This window comes from Penaeus chinensis, chromosome 3 (assembly GCF_019202785.1).
Source record: "Penaeus chinensis breed Huanghai No. 1 chromosome 3, ASM1920278v2, whole genome shotgun sequence".
NCBI lineage: Eukaryota > Metazoa > Arthropoda > Malacostraca > Decapoda > Penaeidae > Penaeus > Penaeus chinensis.
Genome location: NC_061821.1, coordinates 24,544,945 through 24,570,788, shown reverse-complemented (window position 1 = coordinate 24,570,788; position 25,844 = coordinate 24,544,945). Strand labels below are relative to the sequence as shown.

Genomic DNA, 25,844 nt, shown 5'->3' with positions numbered 1-25,844 from the left:
CAGTCTTTCACAATAAAACCAACACCATATTAACTGGACTACTTGTGATTTCCAGTCAATGACAACACCTGCACAGGTTCCAACCGAACCATCATTCATATTCAAAGACCAGTATTTCGCGCTCGCCAACCAATCACCGTCGAGACGTCTCTCTGTTTAAGGTGTCCCAACTGACTGAATGTGTCTGAGTGTATCGCTCATACACTCTATTAAGACACACCGGATACCTTAGACGGAGGGCCAGAACGGTATTTCTCGCCCGTCAGCCAATCATCGTTGGATGCGGCGCCAAGACAGCTTGAGACGATTAGTTGAGATACTAGGACCAATTGTAGGTGTCCCAAGTTCTCCGTCTAAGGTGTCCCAAGTATCTCTGAATATGATTGATATCCAGAGACACTTGGGACACCTTACATGGAGCACAAGACTAGTGCCCTTACCTCGAGCTGTCGGACCGGCTCCTCGTCCCAAAAGTCTCAGAATATGAGCGCTCATATCTCCCTACACCTAAAACACTTAAAATTATGCCCCATTACCGATTATCCAAAATTTATCACGGCACCAAATGTAACATTTACAACACCTAGCAGTTTGTCTTTAACACTACCTGCAATATAATTCCCATAAATAGGCTTTACGTTTTCAAATTGTGATACCAGGAAAAGCTGTGTTACTAATTCTATATCAATAGCCATCAATACAAGCACCGCTTCCATTGCCTATTTCATCACAATACACAACAGGCACAATATATGTGCACACACTACAGTACCTGTTGACAGTACATGACACTTTTTTTTCAGGATGACACCATTTTTAGAGAATATGACAGATCCAAGGTGTATTACAAGGTGTATTATTGTAGCATTGATTTACAGGTCATTTATATGTATGTCCACATGACAAAAGCGTAAGTGTAAAATTTATTTCAAGTACACATCGTGCTATACTAATAACCTGCCCTCAACACATGTTATGGTGGCATGAATTCATCTCTTACAAACGGCATTCTAATCATTATCATTATTACCACATAATATAGGTTACCATGCCTTGGCTGATATTTTCAGGTTAAGATCAATTTAAAACCCAAGCTGTATAATGAAGACAATACATCCTTGCTTCATAATAAATCTCTATATAAAAGATGCATCAGTATAGCAATGGTTACAAAGTCAGTTTAACTGCAGGAACAAGTGCGCACGATAAAAGCATTGTATAGTATATTAGAGTGCAGATTTACAAAGGGGCCTTGAAAACTTCTTGTAATATGGTTTTGTTAATTCATGATCATCTAAAAGCTTTTTTTTTTTTTTTTTTTTGTCACAGGAGCAATGAGTCTTTTACCCTTGGTTATTTTTATACTACTTTTTTGCAGCCTCTAAGTTCATCGTTGCACAAGTATATTTTTCCATTTAGCTTTTAGATTTACCTATTTCCTTTTTTTTTTTTTTCTTTTACTTTCGGTTTGAAGTTCATTGTGTTGGATATCGATCTAGCGTTTGTCTTGCTATTGCCTTTATTGTTGTGGCAGTGATCACCAATAAAAATGTGTATTAGAGTAAATGTTCATTTGTGTGTTTTTGATAATTCGTATATATTAGAGGTTTTTCTTTATCATGATCTGTTCTTGCCCTTAACTTTTATGATTCCATATTAGGAAAGAACTGATATCATTAAAAAATATATGGCAGTGACATTATGTGTTTTTGTTAGTCTATTTCTCCCGAGGAGTTTCATCACCCACAAACCAACACTAATTCACATCTTACCCGCCACAGGTTCAAACACAGCCGATACTACATCTTCTGACACTTCCAATTCCGGTAAAACCAATGTGGTACCACATGACAGTAACTGAGAATCAAAACCAACTTCAGTCTTTCACAATAACACCAACACTATATTAACTGGACTACTTGTGATTTCCAGTCAATGACAACACCTGCACAGCCACCAAACGAACCATCACTTATATTCACAGGCTAACCAATCACCCTGTTCTAAGTATCTGAGTGTGAGCGCATCGCTCATACACCCTATTCAGACACTTTGGATACCTTAGACGGAGAGCTAGAACGGCATATCTCGCCCGTCAGCCAATCATCGTTGGGGGCGGCGCAAGACAGCTGGAGGTGATTATTTGAGATGCCAGTCCGGCCCTCCATCTAAGGTGTCCTGAATATGAGTGATACCTAGAGACACTTGGGACACCTTACATGGAGCGCTAGACTAGTGCCCTTACCTCGAGATGTCAGTCCAGCTCTTCGTCCCAAGTGTGTCTGAATATGAGCGCTCATATCTCCTTACACCTAAAACATTTGAAATTCTGCCCCATTACCAATTATCCACAATTTATCACGACACCAAATGTAACATCTACAACACCTTGCAGTTTGTTTTTTGTTTTCTTTTTAACAATACCTGCAATATAATCCTCTTACAACAGGCTTTACGTTTTCATGCTGTGATACCAGGACAAATTGTGTTACTAACATCACTCAATACCAATACCCAGCAATACAAGCACCGCATCCATTGCCACCTATTTCATCACAATACACAACAGGCACTATATATTTGTATACACTACAGTACCGGTTGACAGTACATATTATGACACTTTTTCAGTGTGACACCATTTTTAGAGAACATGACTGATCCTCACAGAGTGATAGTTCAGTATACAAAAGGTGTATGAGAGTATCATTGGTTACATAACTATTTTTATCTCTAGGTCCCACTTAGAAGCAAAGCTGAAAGTTAAGAATAAGATGCATTCTTAAAGTGTGATATACTTACAAGGTGTATTAGTGTAGCATTTATTGTCAGGTCATTTATACAGGTCTACATGACGAAAGTGGCATGTGTAAGATTTATTTCCAATGCATATCGTGTTATACTAATTAGCTACCTTCAACACATGTTATGGTGACATGAACTCAACTCTTACTAACAGCATTCTAACTATTATCATTATTACCATATAAAATAGGTCACCATACTTTGGCTGATATTTTCGGGTTAAGATCAATCTAAAAGCCAAGCTGTATAGTATAGCACAGGTTACATAGTTTTACTACAGGGACAAGTGTACAATATATTAGAGTGCAGATTTACCAATGGGTCTTGGAAACTCTTCGTGACATGGTTTTGTTATTTCATGATCATATAAAAGTTTTTTTGTCATAGGAACAATGCCAGTCTTTTGGCCTTGAATATACTTGCATATAACTTTTTCGCAGCCTCTAAGTCCGTCGTTGCTCAATATACTTTTCGATTTAGCTTTTAGATTTGCCTATTTCCTTTTTTGTTTTTTTAACTTTCGGTTTGAAGTTCATTGTGTTTTATATCGATCTAGCGCTAGCTTGCTATTGTCTTTATCTTCATTGTTGTGGCAGCGATCACCAGGCAAAATGTGTATCAGAGTAAATGTTCAGATGTGTGCTTTAGATAACTTGTATCATAGTTCAGTTACATAGAAGTAGTTTTTTCATTAAAAAATATATGGTAGTGACATTGTATTTTTCTTAGTGTCTTTTCTTCTGAGAAGTTACAACACCCACAAACCAACACTAATTCACATCTTACCCGCTACAGGTTCAAATACAGCCGATACTACATCTTCTGACACTTCCAGTTCCGGTAAAACCAACGTGTTACCGCATGACAGTAACTGTGAATCAAAACCAGCTGCACAGTCTTTCACAATAACATCTGTATTTTTACAAAATCAGTTCTATAATAACTGGACTATTTGTCATTTCCAGTCCATGACAACACCTGCACAGCTACCAACCGAATCATTGCTTATATTCAGAGACTAGCATTTCACACCCACCATCCAATCAGTCGAGACGTCTCCGTTTAAGGTGTCCAAAGTGTCTTTGAACATTTAGGACACCTTATATGGAGAACCAGCCCGACATCTCGCGCCCGTCAGCCAATCACCGTTGGCTGCAGCGCAAGACTGATTGCTGATTGGTTGAGACGCCGGTCCGGCTTTTAATCTAAGATGTCCGAAGAGATACTTGGGACACCTTAGACAGGGCCTCTCGTGCCCTTCAGGCAAATTACCCTGAGCTATCGGTCCAGCTCTCCATTTAAGATGTCCTCCTCAAGTGTCTCTGAATATGAACGCACATATCTCTTTACACCTAAAACACTAAAGATTTTTCCCCATTAGCCAATTTCCACAATTTATCACAACATCAAATGGAATATTTACAATAATTTGCCTTTTTTTTAACACTACCTGCAATATAATGTTCATAGACAGGCTTAATGGTTTCCTGTTGTGATACCAGGGCAAACTGTGTTACTAGCATCACTCAATACCATTATCCAGCAAAACAAGTACCGCTTATATTGCCACATATTTCATCACAATACACAACAGGCACAATATATTATTTGCACACATTACAGTACTTGATGACAGTACATATTATGACACTTTTTCAGGGCGATACCATTTTTAGAGATCATGACAGATCCTTACAGAGTGATAGGTCAATACACAAAAGGTGTATTAGTGTAGCATTGGTTACATAACCATTTTTATCTTAAGGACCAATTGCATTCTAAGTCAACAGCCATATAGGGGCAAAGCTGAAAGATGCATCTTAATTTTGATATACTTACAGGGTGTATTACTGTAGCATTGATTGCCAGGTCATTTATATCTACGGGTCTCAGTCCAATGACAAAAGCGGCATGTGTAGGATTTATTTCAAGTGCACATTATGCTATACTAATTACCTGTCTTCAACACATTTTATGGTGGCATAAACTCAACTCTTACAAATGGCATTCTAATCATTATCATTATTACCATGTCATTACATAGTTTACCAAGCTTTGGCCGATATCTTCAGGTTAAGATCAATCTATATGCAAGCTGTATAGTGAGAACATATCAGCATAACATCGGTTACAGTATATTAAAGTGCAGATTTAGGAATAGGTCTTGGAAACTTCTTGTGACTTGGTTTTGTTACTTCATGATCATTTCTTTTTTTCTTTTTTTTTTTTTTTTTAGGTCTAACCTTTTTGTCATAGGAGCAATGTCAGCCTTTCGGCCTTGAATATACTTTTATGTAACTTTTTCGCAGCCTCTAAGGCCGTCATTGTATAAGGATACTTTTCTATTTAGCTTTTAGATTTGCCTGTTTCCTTTTCTTTTTTACTCTCAGTTTGAAATTCATAATCATCCTTATGTTGTATATCAAACTGGTGCTTGTCTTACTATTGTCTTTTTCTTTATTGTTCTGATAAGAGTACAGTTAGCGATTTTCTCTTTCTTTTTATAAGGAAAACCTGAACAAATCGTAAATATACATTTTTTGTTCACCCATTATTTTATTTGGGCTTAAGAAAAATCCACATCCGTATTCCGACTCTTAGATCTATTATTAGAAGAATGCAAATCAGACCAAGATTTTCGTGGGGTGGCAAGGGTCACCAGGAAAAATGTGTATCAGAGTAAATGTTCAGTTGTGTGCTTTTGATAACTTGTATTATATTTCAGGTATATGTATGTAGGTTTTTCTTTATGATCTGTTCTTGCCCTTAACATTTATGATGCTTTATTAGGAAAGAACTGATATTAAGAATATATGGCAGTGATATGTGTTTCTGTTAGTCTATTTCTCCCGAGGAGTTTCATCACCCACAAACCAACACTAATTTACATCTTACCCGCCACAGGTTCAAACACAGCCGATACTACATCTTCTGACACTTCCAATTCCGGTAAAACCAATGTGGTACCACATGACAGTAACTGAGAATCAAAACCAACTTCACAGTCTTTCACAATAAAACCAACACTATATTAACTGGACTACTTGTGATTTCCAGTCAATGACAACACCTGCACAGCCACCAAACGAACCATCACTTATATTCACAGGCCAACCAATCACCCTGTTCTAAGTATCTGAGTGTGAGCGCATCGCTCATACACTCTATTCAGACACTTTGGATACCTTAGACGGAGAGCTAGAACGGCATCTCTCGCCCGTCAGCCAATCACCGTTGGGGGCGGCGCAAGACGGCTGGAGGTGATTATTTGAGATGTCAGTCCGGCCCAAGGTGTCCCAAGTATCTCTGAATATGAGTGATATCTAGAGATACTTGGGACACCTTACATGGAACGCTAGACTAGTGCCCTTACCTCGAGATGTCGGTCCAGCTCTTCGTCCCAAGTGTGTCTGAATATGAGCGCTCATATCTCCTTACACCTAAAACATTTGAAATTCTGCCCCATTACCAATTATCCACAATTTATCACGACACCAAATGTAACATCTACAACACCTAGCAGTTTGTTTGTTTTTTGTTTTCTTTTTAACAATACCTGCAATATAATCCTCTTACAACAGGCTTTACGTTTTCATGCTGTGATACCAGGACAAATTGTGTTACTAACATCACTCAATACCAATACCCAGCAATACAAGCACCGCATCCATTGCCACCTATTTCATCACAATACACAACAGGCACTATATATTTGTATACACTACAGTACCGGTTGACAGTACATATTATGACACTTTTTCAGTGTGACACCATATTTAGAGAACATGACTGATCCTCACAGAGTGATAGTTCAGTACACAAAAGGTGTATGAGAGTATCATTGGTTACATAACTTTTTATCTCTAGGTCCCACTTAGGAGCAAAGCTGAAAATTAAGAATAAGATGCATTCTTAAAGTGTGATATACGTACAAGGTGTATTAGTGTAGCATTTATTGTCAGGTCATTTATACAGATCTACATGACGAAAGTGGCATGAGTAAGATTTATTTCCAATGCATATCGTGTTATACTAATTACCTACCTTCAACACATGTTATGGTGACATGAACTCAACTCTTACTAACAGCATTCTAACTATTATCATTATTACCATATAATATAGGTCACCATACTTTGGCTGATATTTTCGGTTTAAGATCAATCTAAAAGCCAAGCTGTATAGTATAGCACAGGTAACATAGTTTTACTACAGGGACAAGTGTACAATATATTAGAATGCAGATTTACTAATGGGTCTTGGAAACTCTTTGTGACATGGTTTTGTTAATTCATGATCATATAATTTTTTTTTTTTTTTTTTTTTTTTTTGTCATAGGAGCAATGCCAGTACTTCGCCCTTGAATATACTTGCATATAACTTTTTCGCAGCCTCTAAGTCCGTCGTTGCACAATATACTTTGCTATTTAGCTTTTAGATTTGCCTATTTCCTTTTTTTTTTTTTTTTTTTTTTTTTTACTTTCGGTTTGAAGTTCATTGTTTTATATCGATCTAGCGCTTGTCTTCCTATTGTCTTTATCTTCATTGTTGTGGCAGCGATCACCAGGCAAAATGTGTATCAGAATAAATGTTCAGATGTGTGCTTTAGATAACTTGTATCATAGTTCAGTTACATAGAAGTAGTTTTTTCTTTAAAAAATATATGGTGGTGACATTGTATTTTTCTTAGTGTCTTTTCTTCTGAGAAGTTACATCACCCACAAACCAACACTAATTCACATCTTACCCGCTACAGGTTCAAATACAGCCGATACTACATCTTCTGACACTTCCAGTTCCGGTAAAACCAACGTGTTACCGCATGACAGTAACTGTGAATCAAAACCAGCTGCACAGTCTTTCACAATAACATCTGTATTTTTACAAAATCAGTTCTATAATAACTGGACTATTTGTCATTTCCAGTTCATGACAACACCTGCACAGCTACCAACCGAATCATTGCTTATATTCAGAGACTAGCATTTCACACCCACCATCCAATCAGTCGAGACGTCTCCGTTTAAGGTGTCCAAAGTGTCTTTGAACATTTAGGACACCTTATATGGAGAACCAGCCCGACATCTCGCGCCCGTCAGCCAATCACCGTTGGCTGCAGCGCAAGACTGATTGCTGATTGGTTGAGACGCCGGTCCGGCTTTTAATCTAAGATGTCCGAAGAGATACTTGGGACACCTTAGACAGGGCCTCTCGTGCCCTTCAGGCAAATTACCCTGAGCTATCGGTCCAGCTCTCCATTTAAGATGTCCTCCTCAAGTGTCTCTGAATATGAATGCACATATCTCCTTACACCTAAAACACTAAAGATTTTTCCCCATTAGCCAATTTCCACAATTTATCACAACATCAAATGGAATATTTACAATAATTTGCCTTTTTTAACACTACCTGCAATATAATGTTCATAGACAGGCTTAATGGTTTCCTGTTGTGATACCAGGGCAAACTGTGTTACTAGCATCACTCAATACCATTATCCAGCAAAACAAGTACCGCTTATATTGCCACATATTTTATCACAATACACAACAGGCACAATATATTATTTGCACACATTACAGTACTTGATGACAGTACATATTATGACACTTTTTCAGGGCGATACCATTTTTAGAGATCATGACAGATCCTTACAGTGATAGGTCAATACACAAAAGGTGTATTAGTGTAGCATTGGTTACATAACCATTTTTATCTCAAGGACCAATTGCATTCTAAGTCAACAGCCATATAGGGGCAAAGCTGAAAGATGCATCTTAATTTTGATATACTTACAGGGTGTATTACTGTAGCATTGATTGCCAGGTCATTTATATCTACGGGTCTCAGTCCAATGACAAAAGCGGCATGTGTAGGATTTATTTCAAGTGCACATTATGCTATACTAATTACCTGTCTTCAACACATTTTATGGTGGCATAAACTCAACTCCTACAAATGGCATTCTAATCATTATCATTATTACCATGTCATTACATAGTTTACCAAGCTTTGGCCGATATTTTCAGGTTAAGATCAATCTATATGCAAGCTGTATAGTGAGAACATATCAGCATAACATCGGTTACAGTATATTAAAGTGCAGATTTTGGAATAGGTCTTGGAAACTTCTTGTGACTTGGTTTTGTTACTTCATGATCAGTATTTTTTTTTTTTTTTTTTTTTTTTTTTAGTTCTAACCTTTTTGTCATAGGATCAATGTCAGCCTTTCGGCCTTGAATATACTTTTATGTAACTTTTTCGCAGCCTCTAAGGCCGTCATTGTATAAGGATACTTTTCTATTTAGCTTTTAGATTTGCCTGTTTCCTTTTCTTTTTTACTCTCAGTTTGAAATTCATAATCATCCTTATGTTGTATATCAAACTGGTGCTTGTTTTGCTATTGTCTATTTCTTTATTGTTCTGATAAGAGTACAGTTAGCGATTTTCTCTTTCTTTTTATAAGGAAAACCTGAACAAATCGTAAATATACATTTTTTGTTCACCCATTATTTTATTTGGGCTTAAGAAAAATCCACTTCCGTATTCCGACTCTTAGATCTATTATTAGAAGAATGCAAATCAGACCAAGATTTTCGTGGGGTGGCAAGGGTCACCAGGAAAAATGTGTATCAGAGTAAATGTTCAGTTGTGTGCTTTTGATAACTTGTATTATATTTCAGGTATATATATGTAGGTTTTTCTTTATGATCTGTTCTTGCCCTTAACATTTATGATGCTTTATTAGGAAAGAACTGATATTAAGAATATATGGCAGTGATATGTGTTTCTGTTAGTCTATTTCTCCCGAGGAGTTTCATCACCCACAAACCAACACTAATTTACATCTTACCCGCCACAGGTTCAAACACAGCCGATACTACATCTTCTGACACTTCCAATTCCGGTAAAACCAATGTGGTACCACATGACAGTAACTGAGAATCAAAACCAACTTCACAGTCCTTGACAATAAAACCAACACTATATTAACTGGACTACTTGTGATTTCCAGTCAATGACAACACTTGCACAGCCACCAAACGAACCATCACTTATATTCACAGGCCAACCAATCACCCTGTTCTAAGTATCTGAGTGTGAGCGCATCGCTCATACACTCTATTCAGACACTTTGGATACCTTAGACGGAGAGCTAGAACGGCATCTCTCGCCCGTCAGCCAATCACCGTTGGGGGCGGCGCAAGACGGCTGGAGGTGATTATTTGAGATGCCAGTCCGGCCCAAGGTGTCCCAAGTATCTCTGAATATGAGTGATATCTAGAGATACTTGGGACACCTTACATGGAACGCTAGACTAGTGCCCTTACCTCGAGATGTCGGTCCAGCTCTTCGTCCCAAGTGTGTCTGAATATGAGCGCTCATATCTCCTTACACCTAAAACATTTGAAATTCTGCCCCATTACCAATTATCCACAATTTATCACGACACCAAATGTAACATCTACAATACCTAGCAGTTTGTTTGTTTTTTGTTTTCTTTTTAACAATACCTGCAATATAATCCTCTTACAACAGGCTTTACGTTTTCATGCTGTGATACCAGGACAAATTGTGTTACTAACATCACTCAATACCAATACCCAGCAATACAAGCACCGCATCCATTGCCACCTATTTCATCACAATACACAACAGGCACTATATATTTGTATACACTACAGTACCGGTTGACAGTACATATTATGACACTTTTTCAGTGTGACACCATTTTTAGAGAATATGACTGATCCTCACAGAGTGATAGTTCAGTACACAAAAGGTGTATGAGAGTATCATTGGTTACATAACTTTTTATCTCTAGGTCCCACTTAGGAGCAAAGCTGAAAGTTAAGAATAAGATGCATTCTTAAAGTGTGATATACGTACAAGGTGTATTAGTGTAGCATTTATTGTCAGGTCATTTATACAGATCTACATGACGAAAGTGGCATGTGTAAGATTTATTTCCAATGCATATCGTGTTATACTAATTACCTACCTTCAACACATGTTATGGTGACATGAACTCAACTCTTACTAACAGCATTCTAACTATTATCATTATTACCATATAATATAGGTCACCATACTTTGGCTGATATTTTCGGGTTAAGATCGATCTAAAAACCAAGCTGTATAGTATAGCACAGTTCACATAGTTTTACTACAGGGACAAGTGTACAATATATTAGAATGCAGATTTACCAATGGGTCTTGGAAACTCTTTGTGACATGGTTTTGTTAATTCATGATATAAAAGTTTTTTTGTCATAGGAGCAATGCCAGTCTTTCGCCCTTGAATATACTTGCATATAACTTTTTCGCAGCCTCTAAGTCCGTCGTTGCACAATATACTTTTCGATTTAGCTTTTAGATTTGCATATTTCCTTTTGTTTTGTTTTTTTTTACTTTCGGTTTGAAGTTCATTGTGTATTATATCGATCTAGCGCTTGTCTTCCTATTGTCTTTATCTTCATTGTTGCGGCAGCGATCACCAGGAAAAATGTGTATCAGAGTAAATGTTCAGATGTGTGCTTTAGATAACTTGTATCATAGTTCAGTTACATAGAAGTAGTTTTTTCTTTTAAAAAATATATGGTAGTGACATTGTATTTTTCTTAGTGTCTTTTCTTCTGAGAAGTTACATCACCCACAAACCAACACTAATTCACATCTTACCCGCTACAGGTTCAAATACAGCCGATACTACATCTTCTGACACTTCCAGTTCCGGTAAAACCAACGTGTTACCGCATGACAGTAACTGTGAATCAAAACCAGCTGCACAGTCTATCACAATAACATCTGTATTTTTACAAAATCAACTCTATAATAACTGGACTATTTATCATTTCCAGTCCATGACAACACCTGCACAGCTACCAATCGAATCATTGCTTATATTCAGAGACTAGCATTTCACACCCACCATCCAATCAGTCGAGACGTCTCCGTTTAAGGTGTCCAAAGTGTCTTTGAATATTTAGGACACCTTATATGGAGAACCAGCCCGACATCTCGCGCCCGTCAGCCAATCGCCGTTGGCTGCAGCGCAAGACTGATTGCTGATTGGTTGAGACGCCGGTCCGGCTTTTAATCTAAGGTGCCTGAAGAGATACTTGGGACACTTTAGACAGGGCCTCTCGCGCCCTTCAGGCAATTTACCCTGAGCTATCGGTCCAGCTCTCCATCTAAGATGTCCTCCTCAAGTGTCTCTGAATATGAACGCACATATCTCCTTACACCTAAAACACTAAAGATTCTTCCCCATTAGCCAATTTCCACAATTTATCAAAACACCAAATGTAATATCTACAATATCTAATTTGCTTTTTTCGTAACACTACTTGCAATATAATTTTCATAAACAGGCTTTATGGTTTCCTGTTGCGATACCAGGGCAAACTGTGTTACTAGCATTATCAAGCAAAACAAGCACCGCTTATATTGCTTATATTTCATCACAATACACAACAGGCACAATATATTATTTGCACACATTACAGTACTTGATGACAGTACATATTATGACACTTTTTTAGGGCAATGCCATTTTTAGAGATCATGACGGATCTTTACAGAGTGATAGCTCAATACACAAAAGGTGTATTAGTGTAGCATTGGTTACATAACCATTTTTATCTCAAGGACCAATTGCATTCTAAGTCAACAGCCATATAGGGGCAAAGCTGAAAGATGCATCTTAATTTTGATATACTTACAGGGTGTATTACTGTAGCATTGATTGCCAGGTCATTTATATCTACGGGTCTCAGTCCAATGACAAAAGCGGCATGTGTAGGATTTATTTCAAGTGCACATTATGCTATACTAATTAACTGCCTTCAACACATTTTATGGTGGCATAAACTCAACTCTTACAAATGGCATTCTAATCATTATCATTATTACCATGTCATTACATAGTTTACCAAGCTTTGGCCGATATTTTCAGGTTAAGATCAATCTATATGCAAGCTGTATAGTGAGAACATATTAGCATAACATCGGTTACAGTATATTAAAGTGCAGATTTAGGAATAGGTCTTGGAAACTTCTTGTGACTTGGTTTTGTTACTTCATGATCAGTATTTTTTTTTCTTTTCTTTTTTTTTTAGGTCTAACCTTTTTGTCATAGGAACAATGTCAGCCTTTCGCCCTTGAATATACTTTTATGTAACTTTTTCGCAGCCTCTAAGGCCGTCATTGTATAAGGATACTTTTCTATTTAGCTTTTAGATTTGCCTGTTTCCTTTTCTTATTTACTCTCAGTTTGAAATTCATAATCATCCTCATTTTGTATATCAAACTGGTGCTTGTCTTGCTATTGCCTTTTTCTTTATTGTTCTGATAAGAGTACAGTTTGCGATTTTCTCTTTTTCTTTTTATAAGGAAAACCTGAACAAATCGTAAATATACATTTTTTATTCACCCATTATTTTATTTGGGCTTAAGAAAAATCCACATCCGTATTCCGACTCTTAGATCTATTATTAGAAGAATGCAAATCAGACCAAGATTTTCGTGGGGTGGCAAGGGTCACCAGGAAAAATGTGTATCAGAGTAAATGTTCATTTGTGTGCTTTTGATAACTCGTATTATATTTCAGGTATATATATGTAGGTTTTTCTTTATCATGATCTGTTCTCGCCCTTAACATTTATGATGCCTTATTAGAAAAGAATTGATATCATTAAAAATATTTGGCAGTGATATTGTAATTTTTGTAAGTCTATTTCACCATCAAACCAACACTAATTCACATCTTACCTGCTACAGGTTCAAATACAGCCGATACTACATCTTCTGACACTTCCAGTTCCGGTAAAACCAACGTGTTACCACATGACAGTAACTGGGATTCAATACCAACTTCACAGTCTGTCACAATAACAATAACAAAATCAACACTATATAAACTGGACTACTTGTGATTTCCAGTCAGTGACAACACTCAGTGACAACACCTGCACAGCCACCAACTGAGCCATCACTCATATTCAGAGGCCTAGTATTATGCGCCCGCCAAGCAATCATCGTCGAGACGTCTCTCTGTTTAAGGTGTTCTAAGTGTCTGAATGTGAGCGCATCGCTCATACACTCAATTCAGAGACACTTTGGATACCTTAGACGGAGAGCTAGAACGGCATCTCGCACCCGTCAGCCAATCACAGTTGGGGGCGGGGCAAAACCGCTTGAGGTGATTAGTTGAACTGCCAGTCCAGACCTCCATCTAAGGTGTCCCAGGTATCTCTGAATATGAGTGATATCCACATTTAGGGCACCTTAGATGGAGAGCCAGACCGGAAACTAGCGCCCTTCAGCCAATTACCTCAAGTTGTCAGCACATGTACCCCTACACCTAAAACACTTGAAATTCTGCCCATTACCAATTATCCACAATTTATCACACCAAATGTAACTTCTACAACACCTAGCATTTTTTTAACAATAGCTGCAATATAGTCCTCATCCAAAAGGCTTTACGTTTTCATGCTGTGATACCATGACAAATTGGCTATTAGCATCACTCAATACCAATTACCAGCAATACAAGAACTGCTTCCATTGCCACCTATTCCATCACAACACACAACAGGCACAATATATTTGCACACACTACACTACCTGCTGACAGTACGTGACATTTTTTCAGGGTTATACCATTTTCAAATAACATGCCAGATCCTTACAGACTGACAGTTCAGTACACAAAAGATGTATCAGTGTATCATTAGTTACATAACCATTCTTATCTGTAGGTTCAACTGTATCCTAAGTCAATACCTATCTAGGAGCAAAGCTGAAAGTTAAGAACAAGATACATTTTTAAAGTGTAATATTATCCTTATATGTGTCAGTGAAACACTGATTGCCAGACAACAGTAGCATGTGTAAGATTTTATTTGAAGTGCACATCATGCTATACTAATTACCTATTTTCAACATATGTTATGGTGCCATGAACTTAACTCTTACAAACATCATTCTAATCATTGTCATTATTACCATTAAATTACATTTGTAGCATTGGATATGAATGGGTCTTGGAAACTCCTTGTGACATGGTTTTGTTAATCCATGATTATCCGAAAGGTTTTGGAGGTTTTGGCCTTTTTGTCATAGGAGCAATGCCAGCCTTTCACCCTTCAATATACTTTGATGTTTTTTTCGCAGCTTCCAAGAACACTAATTCATTTCTTACCCATCACAGGTTCAAATACTGCCGATACCACATCTAACACATCCAATTCCGGTAATACCAACGTGGTACCGCATGACAGTAACTGGGAATCAAAACCAACTGCACAGTCTTTCACAATAACAATAACAAAACCAACACTATATTAACTGAACTACTTGTCCTTTCCAGTCCATCACAACACCTGCACAGCCTCCAACCTAACCATCGCTCATATTCAGATACTAGCATTTCGCGCCTGCCAACCAATCACCGTCGACAAGACTTAGAACACCTTAGACGGAGAGCTAGACCAGCACCTCGCGACCATCAGCCAATCACCGTTGGCTGCGACGCAAGACAGTTTGAGGCGATTGGTTGAGACGCCAGTCCGGCTCTCCGTCTGAGTCTAAGGTGTCCCAAGTATCTCTGAATATGAGTGATATTCAGAGATAGTTGGGACACCTTAGGCCTCTTGCGACCTTCAGCCAAAACCTTGAGCTGTCGGTCCGGCTCTCCGTCACAAGCACGCATATTTCCCTACATCTAAAACACTAGAAATTCTGCCCCATTACCAAATCTCACGACACCAAATGTAATATTTACAACACCTAGCAATTTTATTTTAACACTACTTGCAATACAATAGGCTTTAGATTTTCATGCTGTGGAGAAACTCTGGTATTAACATCACTCAATACCAATACCTAGCAATACAAGCACCGCTACCATTGCCACAAATTTCATCACAATACACAACAGGCACGATATATTATTTGCACACATTACAGTACCTGATGACAGTACATATTATGACATTTTTTAGGGTGATACCATTTTAAGAGAACATGACGGATCTTAACAGTGATAGTTCAATACACAAAAGGTGTATCAGTGTTGAATTGGTTACATAACCATTTTTATCTCCAGATCCAATTGTGTCCTAAGTCAATAGCCATCTAGGGGCGAGCTGAAAGTTAAGAACTAGATGCATTCAAAGTGTGTGATATTATACTTATAGATGTATCAGTGAAGCATTATTGCAATGTCATTTATAACAACAGGTCTCAGTCCATGACAAAAGCAGCATGTGTAAGCTTTATTTAAAGTGCACATCATGCTATACTACTTATCTGCCTTCAACACATGTTAAGGTGGCATGAACTCAACTCCTGCAGCATTCTAATCATTATCATTATTACCATATAATTACATAGTTTACCACGCTTTGGCTGATACTTTCAGGTTAAGATCAATCTAAAAGCCAAGCGGTGTAGTGAAAACACAACATATCCTTGCTGCGTAATAAACCAGCATATAAATGGTGCATGAGTGTAGCAGTGGTTACATAGTTTAACTGCAGGAACAAGTGCACACGATAAAAGCAAACTACAGTATAGTAAAGTGCAGGAGATTTACGAATGGATCTTGGAAACTCCTTGCGATATGGTTTTGTTGTCTCATAATCATCCGAAAGGTTTGGTAGGTTTTGGCCTTTTTGCCATAAGAGCAATGCCAGCCTTTCACCCTTAAATAAACATTTATGTAACTTTTTCGCAGTATACTTTTTTCTTTAGCTATTTAGATTTACCTGTTTTCTTTTTTTTCTTTCTTTCTTTCTATTTTTTTTTTTTTTTTTTTTTTTTTTTTTTTGTTCCTTCGGTTTAAAATTGTCATCATCATTGTGTTGTATATCAAAGTAGCGTTCTTTTTCTTTATTTTTCTTTGTGATGAGAAGAACGCAAATCCGGCCAAGAATTTCGTGGGGGTGGCAGCGGTCGCCAGGAAAAATGTGTATCAGAATAAATGTTTGGTTGTGTGCTTAGTATAACTCGAATTATATTTCAGTTATATATATGTACGTTTTTCTTTATCATGATTTATTCTCGCCCTTAACATTTACCATGCCTTATTAGGAAAGAACTTATCTCTTTAAAAGTGTATGGCAGCGACATTATGTTATTGTTAGTCATCACCCACAAACCAACACTAATTCACATCTTACCCGCTACAGGTTCAAATACAGCCGATACGACATCTTCTGACACTTCCAGTTCCGGTAAAACCAACGTGTTACCGCATGACAGTAACTGTGAATCAAAACCAACTGCACAGTCTTTCACAATAATATCTGTATTTTTTACAAATCAACACTATAATAACTGGACTATATGTCATTTCCAGTCCATGACAACACCTGCACAGCCACCAACCGAACCATTGTTCATATTCAGAGACTAGCATTTCGCGCCCGCCATCCAATCACCGTCGAGACGACTCTCCGTTTAAGGTGGCCAAAGTGTCTTTAAACGTGAGCGCATCTCTCATGCGTTCTTACTCAGAGACAGAACTCCTTAGACGTAGAGCCAGACGGGTATCTCTTGCCCGTCTGCAAATCACCGTTAGCGACACTTTGAGGTAATTGGTTGAGACGTCGGTCCGGCTCTCCGCCTAATGTGTCCCGAGTATCTCTGAATGTGATCAATATTCAAAGACACTTGGGACACTTTAGATCAGGGGTTCCCAAACTGGGGTACATGTACCCCCAGGGGTACATTTGCACGTTTCAGGGGGTACATTTGGTCTGAAGGAAACAATTACTTGCACAATACATGGTGTTGTAATCTGCACTCAGATTGCACTTTTCTCATTTTCTTTGTGTTGATTAGCACCACCTTTATTGAAATTTCTAAACATGCAGACTTAAATAATTAAAATATTAAAATGTCCTTTTTTACTATTAAGCTTAATTTTTAGTGTTAGGGGTACAATGGAACCTATAAAAAGCCTAAGGGGTACTGAGGAACAAAAAGTTTGGGAACCCCTGCTTTAGATGGAGAACCAGACAGGCCTCGCGAGCCCATCAGCCAATTACCTCGAGTTGTCAGTGTCTCTGAATATGAACGCGCATATTTCCCTACATATAAAACATTTGAAATTCTCCTCCATTACCAAATATCCACAATTTATCACGACACCAGATGTAACATCTACACTTTTTTTACAGTACCTGCAATATAATCCTCATACAACAGGCTTCATGTTTTCATGTTGTGTTACAAACATCGCTCACTACCAATACCCAGCAATACAAGCACCGCTTCCATTGCCACCTATTTCATCACAATACACAACAGGCACAATATATTTGCACACACTACAGTACCTGATGACAGTACATATTATGACACTTTTTCAGGGTGATACCATTTTTAGAGAACATGACAGATCCTTACAGAGTGATAGTTCAATACACAAAAGGTGTCAGTGTAGCACTGGTTACATAATATTTTTTTTTTATCTCCAGGTCCATTTGCGAACGGTAAGCGTGAAGTGTTTCAGAATCAAATAAATCGGTGTTTATATTTCACCGTGCCATGAATTTATCGCTCTGTAGCCATGAAGAAATGTAAACTTTTTAGTTTCAAGCCGTAATTTCAGCTTTCTTTTCAGTCTGTTAAATCATTTATACTTGCCTATTTGAAATCCATAAAAATTATCATAATCTGGCATACTCGTAAATATTCCGTAACCTATCACTTTTTTAACTTTATTTACGCCTTCGTGTCTTTAAATATTAAGAACTCTATTTCCGCATTTCGTTCTTCACACATCAGCGCGCGCAATGGAATTCCACCATTAGTTTTAGCACAGAGGAACTCGGATCCCGCCAAGAACCCCGTGGAATTAACAACGGTTAAACACTTAGCTGGACGTTTCGCTAGGTCAGGTTGCCACTTTAACTTTCCCGTTTATTTACAGGAGGTGCATCTGGATCATCAAGTGGTACAACTACAAATACAGGGACAAACACAAATACGAATACAAACACAAACACAAACACAGGCTCAACCGGTACATCAGGAACCACCACTGCTACTCTGGGTGAGTGCCAGTTATCTGGTTTTATATTAGAGTCTTGTTATAATAAAGCGGAGTAATATACTATTGTCAAGTCTTATTCTTTATCAATGAGACAGCCAAATCGAGCTGTCGTTGTTTATTAATTATTACTGAAACAAAATAAAACTAATTGTGAAATAAACTCATATATATCCTATTACAAGTGAAAAAAAAATGAAAGGATAACACTGCATGACACAAAGAGCAAGAATATCCAGGTACTTCTCGAAACTCAGATTATTATTATTATTTATATTTTTTATTTTTTTGTTTTTGTTAGAAGTTTCAGAGACAAATACCTTGTTAGATTTATAGCTTAATGATTCGGGGGATGTTATTGAAGAGAAGGCAAGGGTTGTACGTAAGTAATTGTTTCCTCTTTGTTTCCAGATAAAACTGAAGTGGACAAAACGAGTGTCAGCGGTGAGTTGGGAGTCCTCCATGAAACCTTCCACTGAGTCAGAACTAAATGCACACATGATGATTCACACAATTTAATGTTGGATATAATATAAACCGAAGAGCTTATTATGGAAAATAACCCAAAGTTGATTATTTGTATACGAATACCTTCACTGTGGAATTTCTCTTTTTAATACAATGTGAACATTTTGCTTCCAGTGAACAAGGGTTGCATGTATATAGACTTTGGTTTCCCTCTTTTTTGCATCTGCAGCATAACTTCCTCTCTCTTTATCTTATCATATGTCTTCCCCGCCACCCCCCCTCTTTCTCCGTCTTTATATATATATATATATATATATATATATATATATATATATTTATATATATGTATGTATGTATGTATGTATGTATGTATGCATATATACAAAAATATATATTCATATATATATATATATATATATATGTATATATATAAAGAAGAATATATGTATATAAGCATATGTATGGGTATAAGTATATCTATATGTGTTTATGTGTATATATATATATTCATATACATATACATATATATACGTATATATGTACATATATATGGAAATATATATACATACATATATAAAGAACATATATATAAATCCATAAATAAATATGTATATATGTGTGTGTGTGTGTGTGTGTGTGTGTGTGTGTGTGTAAGTATGCATGTCTACTCACACACATGCACAATTGCACATGTATATTGCCTCCTACACACGATATAATTTATTTTCTACTTCTTCCAGGATCCGGACTGTTCATGTCTGTGATGCTAACAGGTCTAACTTCAACTCAGGTCACCGACTATCTGACCAAGACCTCCAGTAGTTATGCCGGCCTTCAAGATGCAGCGACCACGGTAAAGCTATTTATAATGAATTCGTTGGCTGTTAAACGCAGTCATATAAGTTTCTTATCACCTACAAATCTTTGAAAAAAGGAGCCGCAGCAACACTCACTTTTTTTTCGGAACGCCAGTTGAGTATCCCTGGCATAGAACATCATATTAATCCTCTTGTTGCTTCGTATTTTCATCACCAATCACTCGGTTTATTTATTATAAGTTTTTTTTTCATTCAAACAAATATTAATTAGCGTACAGTTACCGTCGTTTAGTCCTTTTGGTTTCCTTTATTTATCAGCCTCGCTATCTGGACGTTAGCGTTGTTACTACGTAGCGGATCGGAGATATAGCCAAGATGTAGTAGTGCATATTTGGCATAGCATTAAGGCGTGATTCTTTAGGGAGATATATTGTGACAAGGAGGTTAACACGTTAGAATTCGTTTGAAAGATTTCGTATTGCAAGGATCACTCTGAGAGGACAGTGTACAAGATAAACAGTAGAAAAGAACATGTCATATATCATAGACCATCTAGTGCGCTAATACCATAAATAATAGTAACTTAAATCGAGAATTCTCCACAGTACACGAACTTGGTAAAGGCATCCTCCCAGACCACGAAAGTCACCTCAGACTTGAAGTTAAAGCGAGTGATAAAGATAAATGCAACCACAGTCAGGGTAGAATACCTCGCCATCGCAAACTCCAACGTCGACCTGGCTGCCCTCAGGAACTCCATGTTGCAGAATCAGGACATGCAGGATCTGGATTTCACGCGTAAGTTAAACAATTGCTTAGTTGTTTTATCCTCTTGGTTTGTATGAACAAAATGCCATTTCGAATTTCTATGTAAATTTCCCGCGCCGATGAAAAGTAAGTTATCTAAAAATGGCGTCAGGAAGATTGATTCAGTTAGCCTTAAAATATATCTGGCTTGCACGTTTTCTGTCGAAATTGAAGCCTAGAGGTTTTCTGTGATTAGGGCCCGTCTGGACTTATTCCATACTAACTATTATATTTTTATATCTTTTTATTTTTAAACGTATACTTAATAAAATATACTGAATCAGGTCAAAAGATATATAAACTGACAACTACTGAACTATCATAATTACCCTAATGGGTTATTGTATCCCTTAACCCATTGCCGCCAGAGAAAATGAATAAAATATGGGGAAAATGCTGCGCTCATCTTTTTTTTTTTTTTTTTTTTTTTTTGTGAAATGTCTCTACACGTAGATGGCTCTGCCTTACCTGATTTCACCTTTCCTTGAATTGGCGGGAAAACGTATTTTTTACTAGTGCTATGAATATCGTTGGTGTTATTTTTATTATAATTATAATTATTATAATGTTATAAACAATAGCAAAATAAGATAACGTAAAATATTTTCGAACATTAAAGAAAAGGCAGTACTCGTAATTGGCTCATTGGTGACTAAGTACAAGTGTAGCCATCTATGTACAAAACCAATTAAACAAGTAAACTAACAATGGGCATGGTATGGCATGTCCGTCGGCTATGGGTTAAATCACGTCCTGTCGTCAAACATTTTACTTTTCCACTTTCCCCTCAACAGTGAAAACCGTGGCCCTCGCCGTGGCCAATCGCTGGGCCAGTGTCAAGTTCAAGGTCACAAACCGACAGTTCGAAGCGGCGATGTCTGACCCAACCTCTTCCGCATTCAAGAACTTCAAGAATACCATGCAACCATTGGTAAATGTTTATTTTATTTTGTTTTATTTTTACCGTATTTTCTTGGATTTCTTTATTTTCTTTGAATTTAATCTTCATATCTAACAGCATAATCAAAATTCAGACGCAAGATATTGTTATTATTCTTGCATCATGGTGAACATCCTATTTCCTTATCAGTCTTCAATATAGGTAGCATCTTCATGAATTACCTTATTCTCACATATACTTCCTACAGATAAATGTTATTATCATAAAAGTACAAAGACCTATAAACTGTCGGTAGATTATTAGCACAATCACCTACAAACGTAACATCTCATACGATATCATCAGACCATTCATTAAGGCATTTATAGCATTTCCAATCTCTTTCCAAGGAAATTATAACAAAAAAAGGTGACTTCCCCTACGGAATATATACCCACAACCCGACACTCATAAAGGTTTAAACTCCAAAGGTTTAAAACTCAATCTCCTTCTCCAACCAGCTTCTCACAGCACTTCGGGAGAAAGTGAAATCAGTCGTGAACGTTGTCGTCATGGAGCTTCTCACCGGGAGCGTGATCGTCCGTGCCAGTGTTGAGTCGGACAGCACAGCCACAACGAGCACGAAGAACGATATCTCCACTGCCCTCACGTCGGTCAATACCTTGGGCAGTATGACACTTGACGCCAGCAAGGAAGTAACGGGTGAGTGGCCGGAGTGTTGTCTTGAAGTGACGATGCTGATTTTAAATTTCGCGCTCATATCTGGATATTTATTCATGGTGATTTTTTTATCTCCGTTTTTTTTTTTTTAGCTGAGACGTACTTGTCTGGTGGCCAGCTGATCGACCCCGTGACTACAAGTATGTGATATATGTACTCTTGTTTTGTAATATTGGTATTGAAATAAGTACATTAGTTCAGTGTCTCTGAGGTTGTTCAGTTGCATTTCGTCTAATATTCTTATATTCAGGTGCCTAAATCAAAGACTTCTTTGACAATGAAAATAAACATATTTCAAAAATTAATGTACAACTACAAAGAAAATTCCACTACAGCAATAATCTCTGCAATATCATTTAATTATAAACTCTTATTTTCACCCTCTTTTTGGGCAAATGCCAAAATATGCGCATATTTTTCAAGGTGTATTGCACACACTTTCGTTAGTGTTGGAATAGGAAATATAACTCAACGGTGCAAATGAAAAATAATCATATAATTTTTTTTTTTTGTAAAACTAAACACACACCCTAATTAAGCACAAGCACACTGCATATATTTTTTCCGTTTCCTACAAACGTTAATCTCAAGATAATGCGATATCTAAACTGGTATTTTTTTCAGTCAGAAAAACTGCTTTGTAATCTTCACGTCTATGTAATTCTTCCAACAGCAAATATCGATGGCAGCGATATCCTGAGAGATACAGAGGACATCTCACAAGGTTAGTTTGTCCCATTTAATATATTTTATGAGCTATCCTACTCAGGTATATATATATATATGTATATGTATATATATGTATATGTGTGTATATATATACACGCGCGCGCGCGCGCGTGTGTGTGTGTGGCGTTTATTATATACATTCGAATCTAAATATTTGTTTGCGTCAATGGCAGTAGTCCAGATCTACTATTTCAGTGATTGTGTTTCTGCTAGCCATTGCGATCTACATGGATATATGTGATCATTGTATTATACATGATCATTTATGTTCATTAGTATTAATTATTCGTCCATTAGTGTTCTAAACCATGCGGTGAACAGTGCTTATAAGAAGGCCCTTAAAAGGTTCTCATTATGAGCTGTGAAATAAACAACGTTCTCCTGCAGGTGACGTCAGCCTGGCAGAGAGCGAGGCAGACAAGATTAAGATCAAAACCACCAATTATTTCTTCACGGTCACCATTCCGTCTTTCTGCGGTAGGTATTTTTCTTAGATGGGACTTCTGTGCTGGAATTTATTTTGGGGGGTATATGCATTTAATGTATGTAATGTCTGTTAGTGTGTGTGTTGAAGACTATATGCAGATATCATTTTTTTTTTATATGTTTATAATTTAGTCCCTTCTAGTTGAAGTATAACTGTATGTGCATGTTGCATATTATTTCCAAAGTTTAGTGTGTGCATTGCATTGCAACAGCAAATCGAAAGGAATCAAGAACCTTGATGACCAAACATTAAAGAAAAAACACCAAGACGTATATTTCTTTAAGAATCACGACCTATATTGACCCATGATGACCCATATCCGTTTACCCCCAGCCGTCCTGTTGCTGATCATCATCCTCCTATGCTGCACGACCTCCAACTCCTGTCTCTGCCGAATCTGCAGCAGCGACCCCAAGAACGTGCCCTAAGTTCACCCTCAAGGGATGTCCCCAGACGAGGGCAGAGGGGCTCTTGAAGGTCAAAATACCGTGCTAGGGATGTTCCTCCTATGTTCAGAGGGGGGAAATACTTCGGATATGTCGTAAAGTATTCACGGATGCGTTAGGAAATCTAGTTGAAAACACGAAAATATGGAATGGTAATTGGTATACTGTACATCATAAATAAAAAAAAAATGTAGAACACAATTTTCAAGAGAAAAACGCTTTATTGTAATTAACAACGATAATAAAGTAGAGAGTTAAGTAAACAAAATTTGTCACAAAATTTATGTATGGATAAAACATATATCACATATAACGGGAATAAACATCGAAATGGAATGTAATGGCAAGAAATTATATTTCAAATTGAGACTAAAAGAAACTGTTTTGAAGTGTTAATTAAGAAAAAAAGTTATCTTGGTAAGTACAACGAGAAACATAATTGCAGAAATGCCCATTTCTAACATTAGAAATAACATAAAACAATAAGAACTTTAAAGATTTAAGAATATATTAGAAACTCTTCTACCCTCTCCACCTGCACTGAAGACATTTTTTCTTCTACAGTTCTCTTATTTATCCATAGTGTGTCATAAACGTGACTCAAGGACAAAGCCACTTCCTTGCCAAGCTTTGCACCAGATGAGGCGAACAGATTAATCGCTCGCTATATTCAAGAACGAAAATTCATACGCCATGAAAGTCATAGTTGGCAGGCAGTGTAAGTACTGCCCAGGGGCACGTGCGAATCCTGCGTACCTGCGAGACGTGTTTCCCGCCGTGCAAATACGCTGCCGAGTTATTGTGTGGGACGCCAGTGCCAAAGCAGACCGAAGAAAACGGGAATGAGGAGTCGAAGCTGATCCGCGGAGCCTCAAGTTCCCGCCGAGTCTTGAAATGAAATGGATGCAAGATGAAATAAAAAAGGAGGGAAGAGCAACAGGCATCGTATATTGGTTTTAAAAATGACTACAGTTGAGATGACCGGCAAAGAATCCTTTTCTCTCTCTCTCTCTCTCTCTCGGCTTGGAAAAACGGCACGAGTCACGTACGCGCTCGAGATAACGTTCGATTCCATGACGACAGTCGCGTGGCTGTGAGTGAACTAGATCTGTGAAATTTGATCACCCTCATTTACGGTGCCGGTGCGGTGGGTATATGAGTTCAAGGTGGCACTGCACGACTAAGGGATGGCCTTCAAAAGAATGTCAATGTGCCAGAGACCCGTGGAACGCCAGTAAATAAAGTATATATGTTTATTATAATTTGGGTCTCCTTAACACGGGGCGTTTTTTTCCCTCACCATCCTTTAGCCTTGTACAGCGCGCCTACTTAATTCATATAAATATATATATACATATTGGAGTGTAGTGTGTTGCAAATAAAATCACTATTTTGTTATGTTTTTAATTATACCAAAGAATAAATTCCAAATTAATATACTTTTTGAAATCAAGATCTGAATTAATGGAAAAGAACAGTAAACAATGACAAGAATGATTATGGTGAATGCCTTTATATCAATAATAACAATAGCATCAATAATCATAATGACAGTCATATGGATGTATCAATAAGCGGATTCATTTACATACCTGTA

At 37.4% G+C, this 25,844-nt stretch overlaps 1 protein-coding gene across 3 annotated transcripts in view; it reads left to right on the top strand.

Moving 5' to 3' along the window:
* Window positions 1-25,642, top strand: part of LOC125042380 (mucin-21-like) — a 50,174-nt gene extending 24,532 nt beyond the window's left edge. For 2 of the 3 annotated variants that reach the window (XM_047637978.1, XM_047637968.1), the window contains 11 exons: window positions 17,004-17,048; window positions 18,752-18,874; window positions 19,283-19,315; window positions 20,080-20,192; window positions 20,763-20,955; window positions 21,759-21,895; window positions 22,366-22,567; window positions 22,678-22,725; window positions 23,259-23,309; window positions 23,702-23,791; window positions 24,135-25,642. In XM_047637978.1, the coding sequence (XP_047493934.1) occupies window positions 17,004-17,048; window positions 18,752-18,874; window positions 19,283-19,315; window positions 20,080-20,192; window positions 20,763-20,955; window positions 21,759-21,895; window positions 22,366-22,567; window positions 22,678-22,725; window positions 23,259-23,309; window positions 23,702-23,791; window positions 24,135-24,229 (1,130 nt within the window). In that variant the 3' untranslated portion in view covers window positions 24,230-25,642. The remainder of the gene's footprint in view (window positions 1-17,003; window positions 17,049-18,751; window positions 18,875-19,282; window positions 19,316-20,079; window positions 20,193-20,762; window positions 20,956-21,758; window positions 21,896-22,365; window positions 22,568-22,677; window positions 22,726-23,258; window positions 23,310-23,701; window positions 23,792-24,134) is intronic. The other variant, XM_047637987.1, reaches the window with a different exon arrangement.
* The last annotated feature ends 202 nt before the right edge of the window (window positions 25,643-25,844 follow it).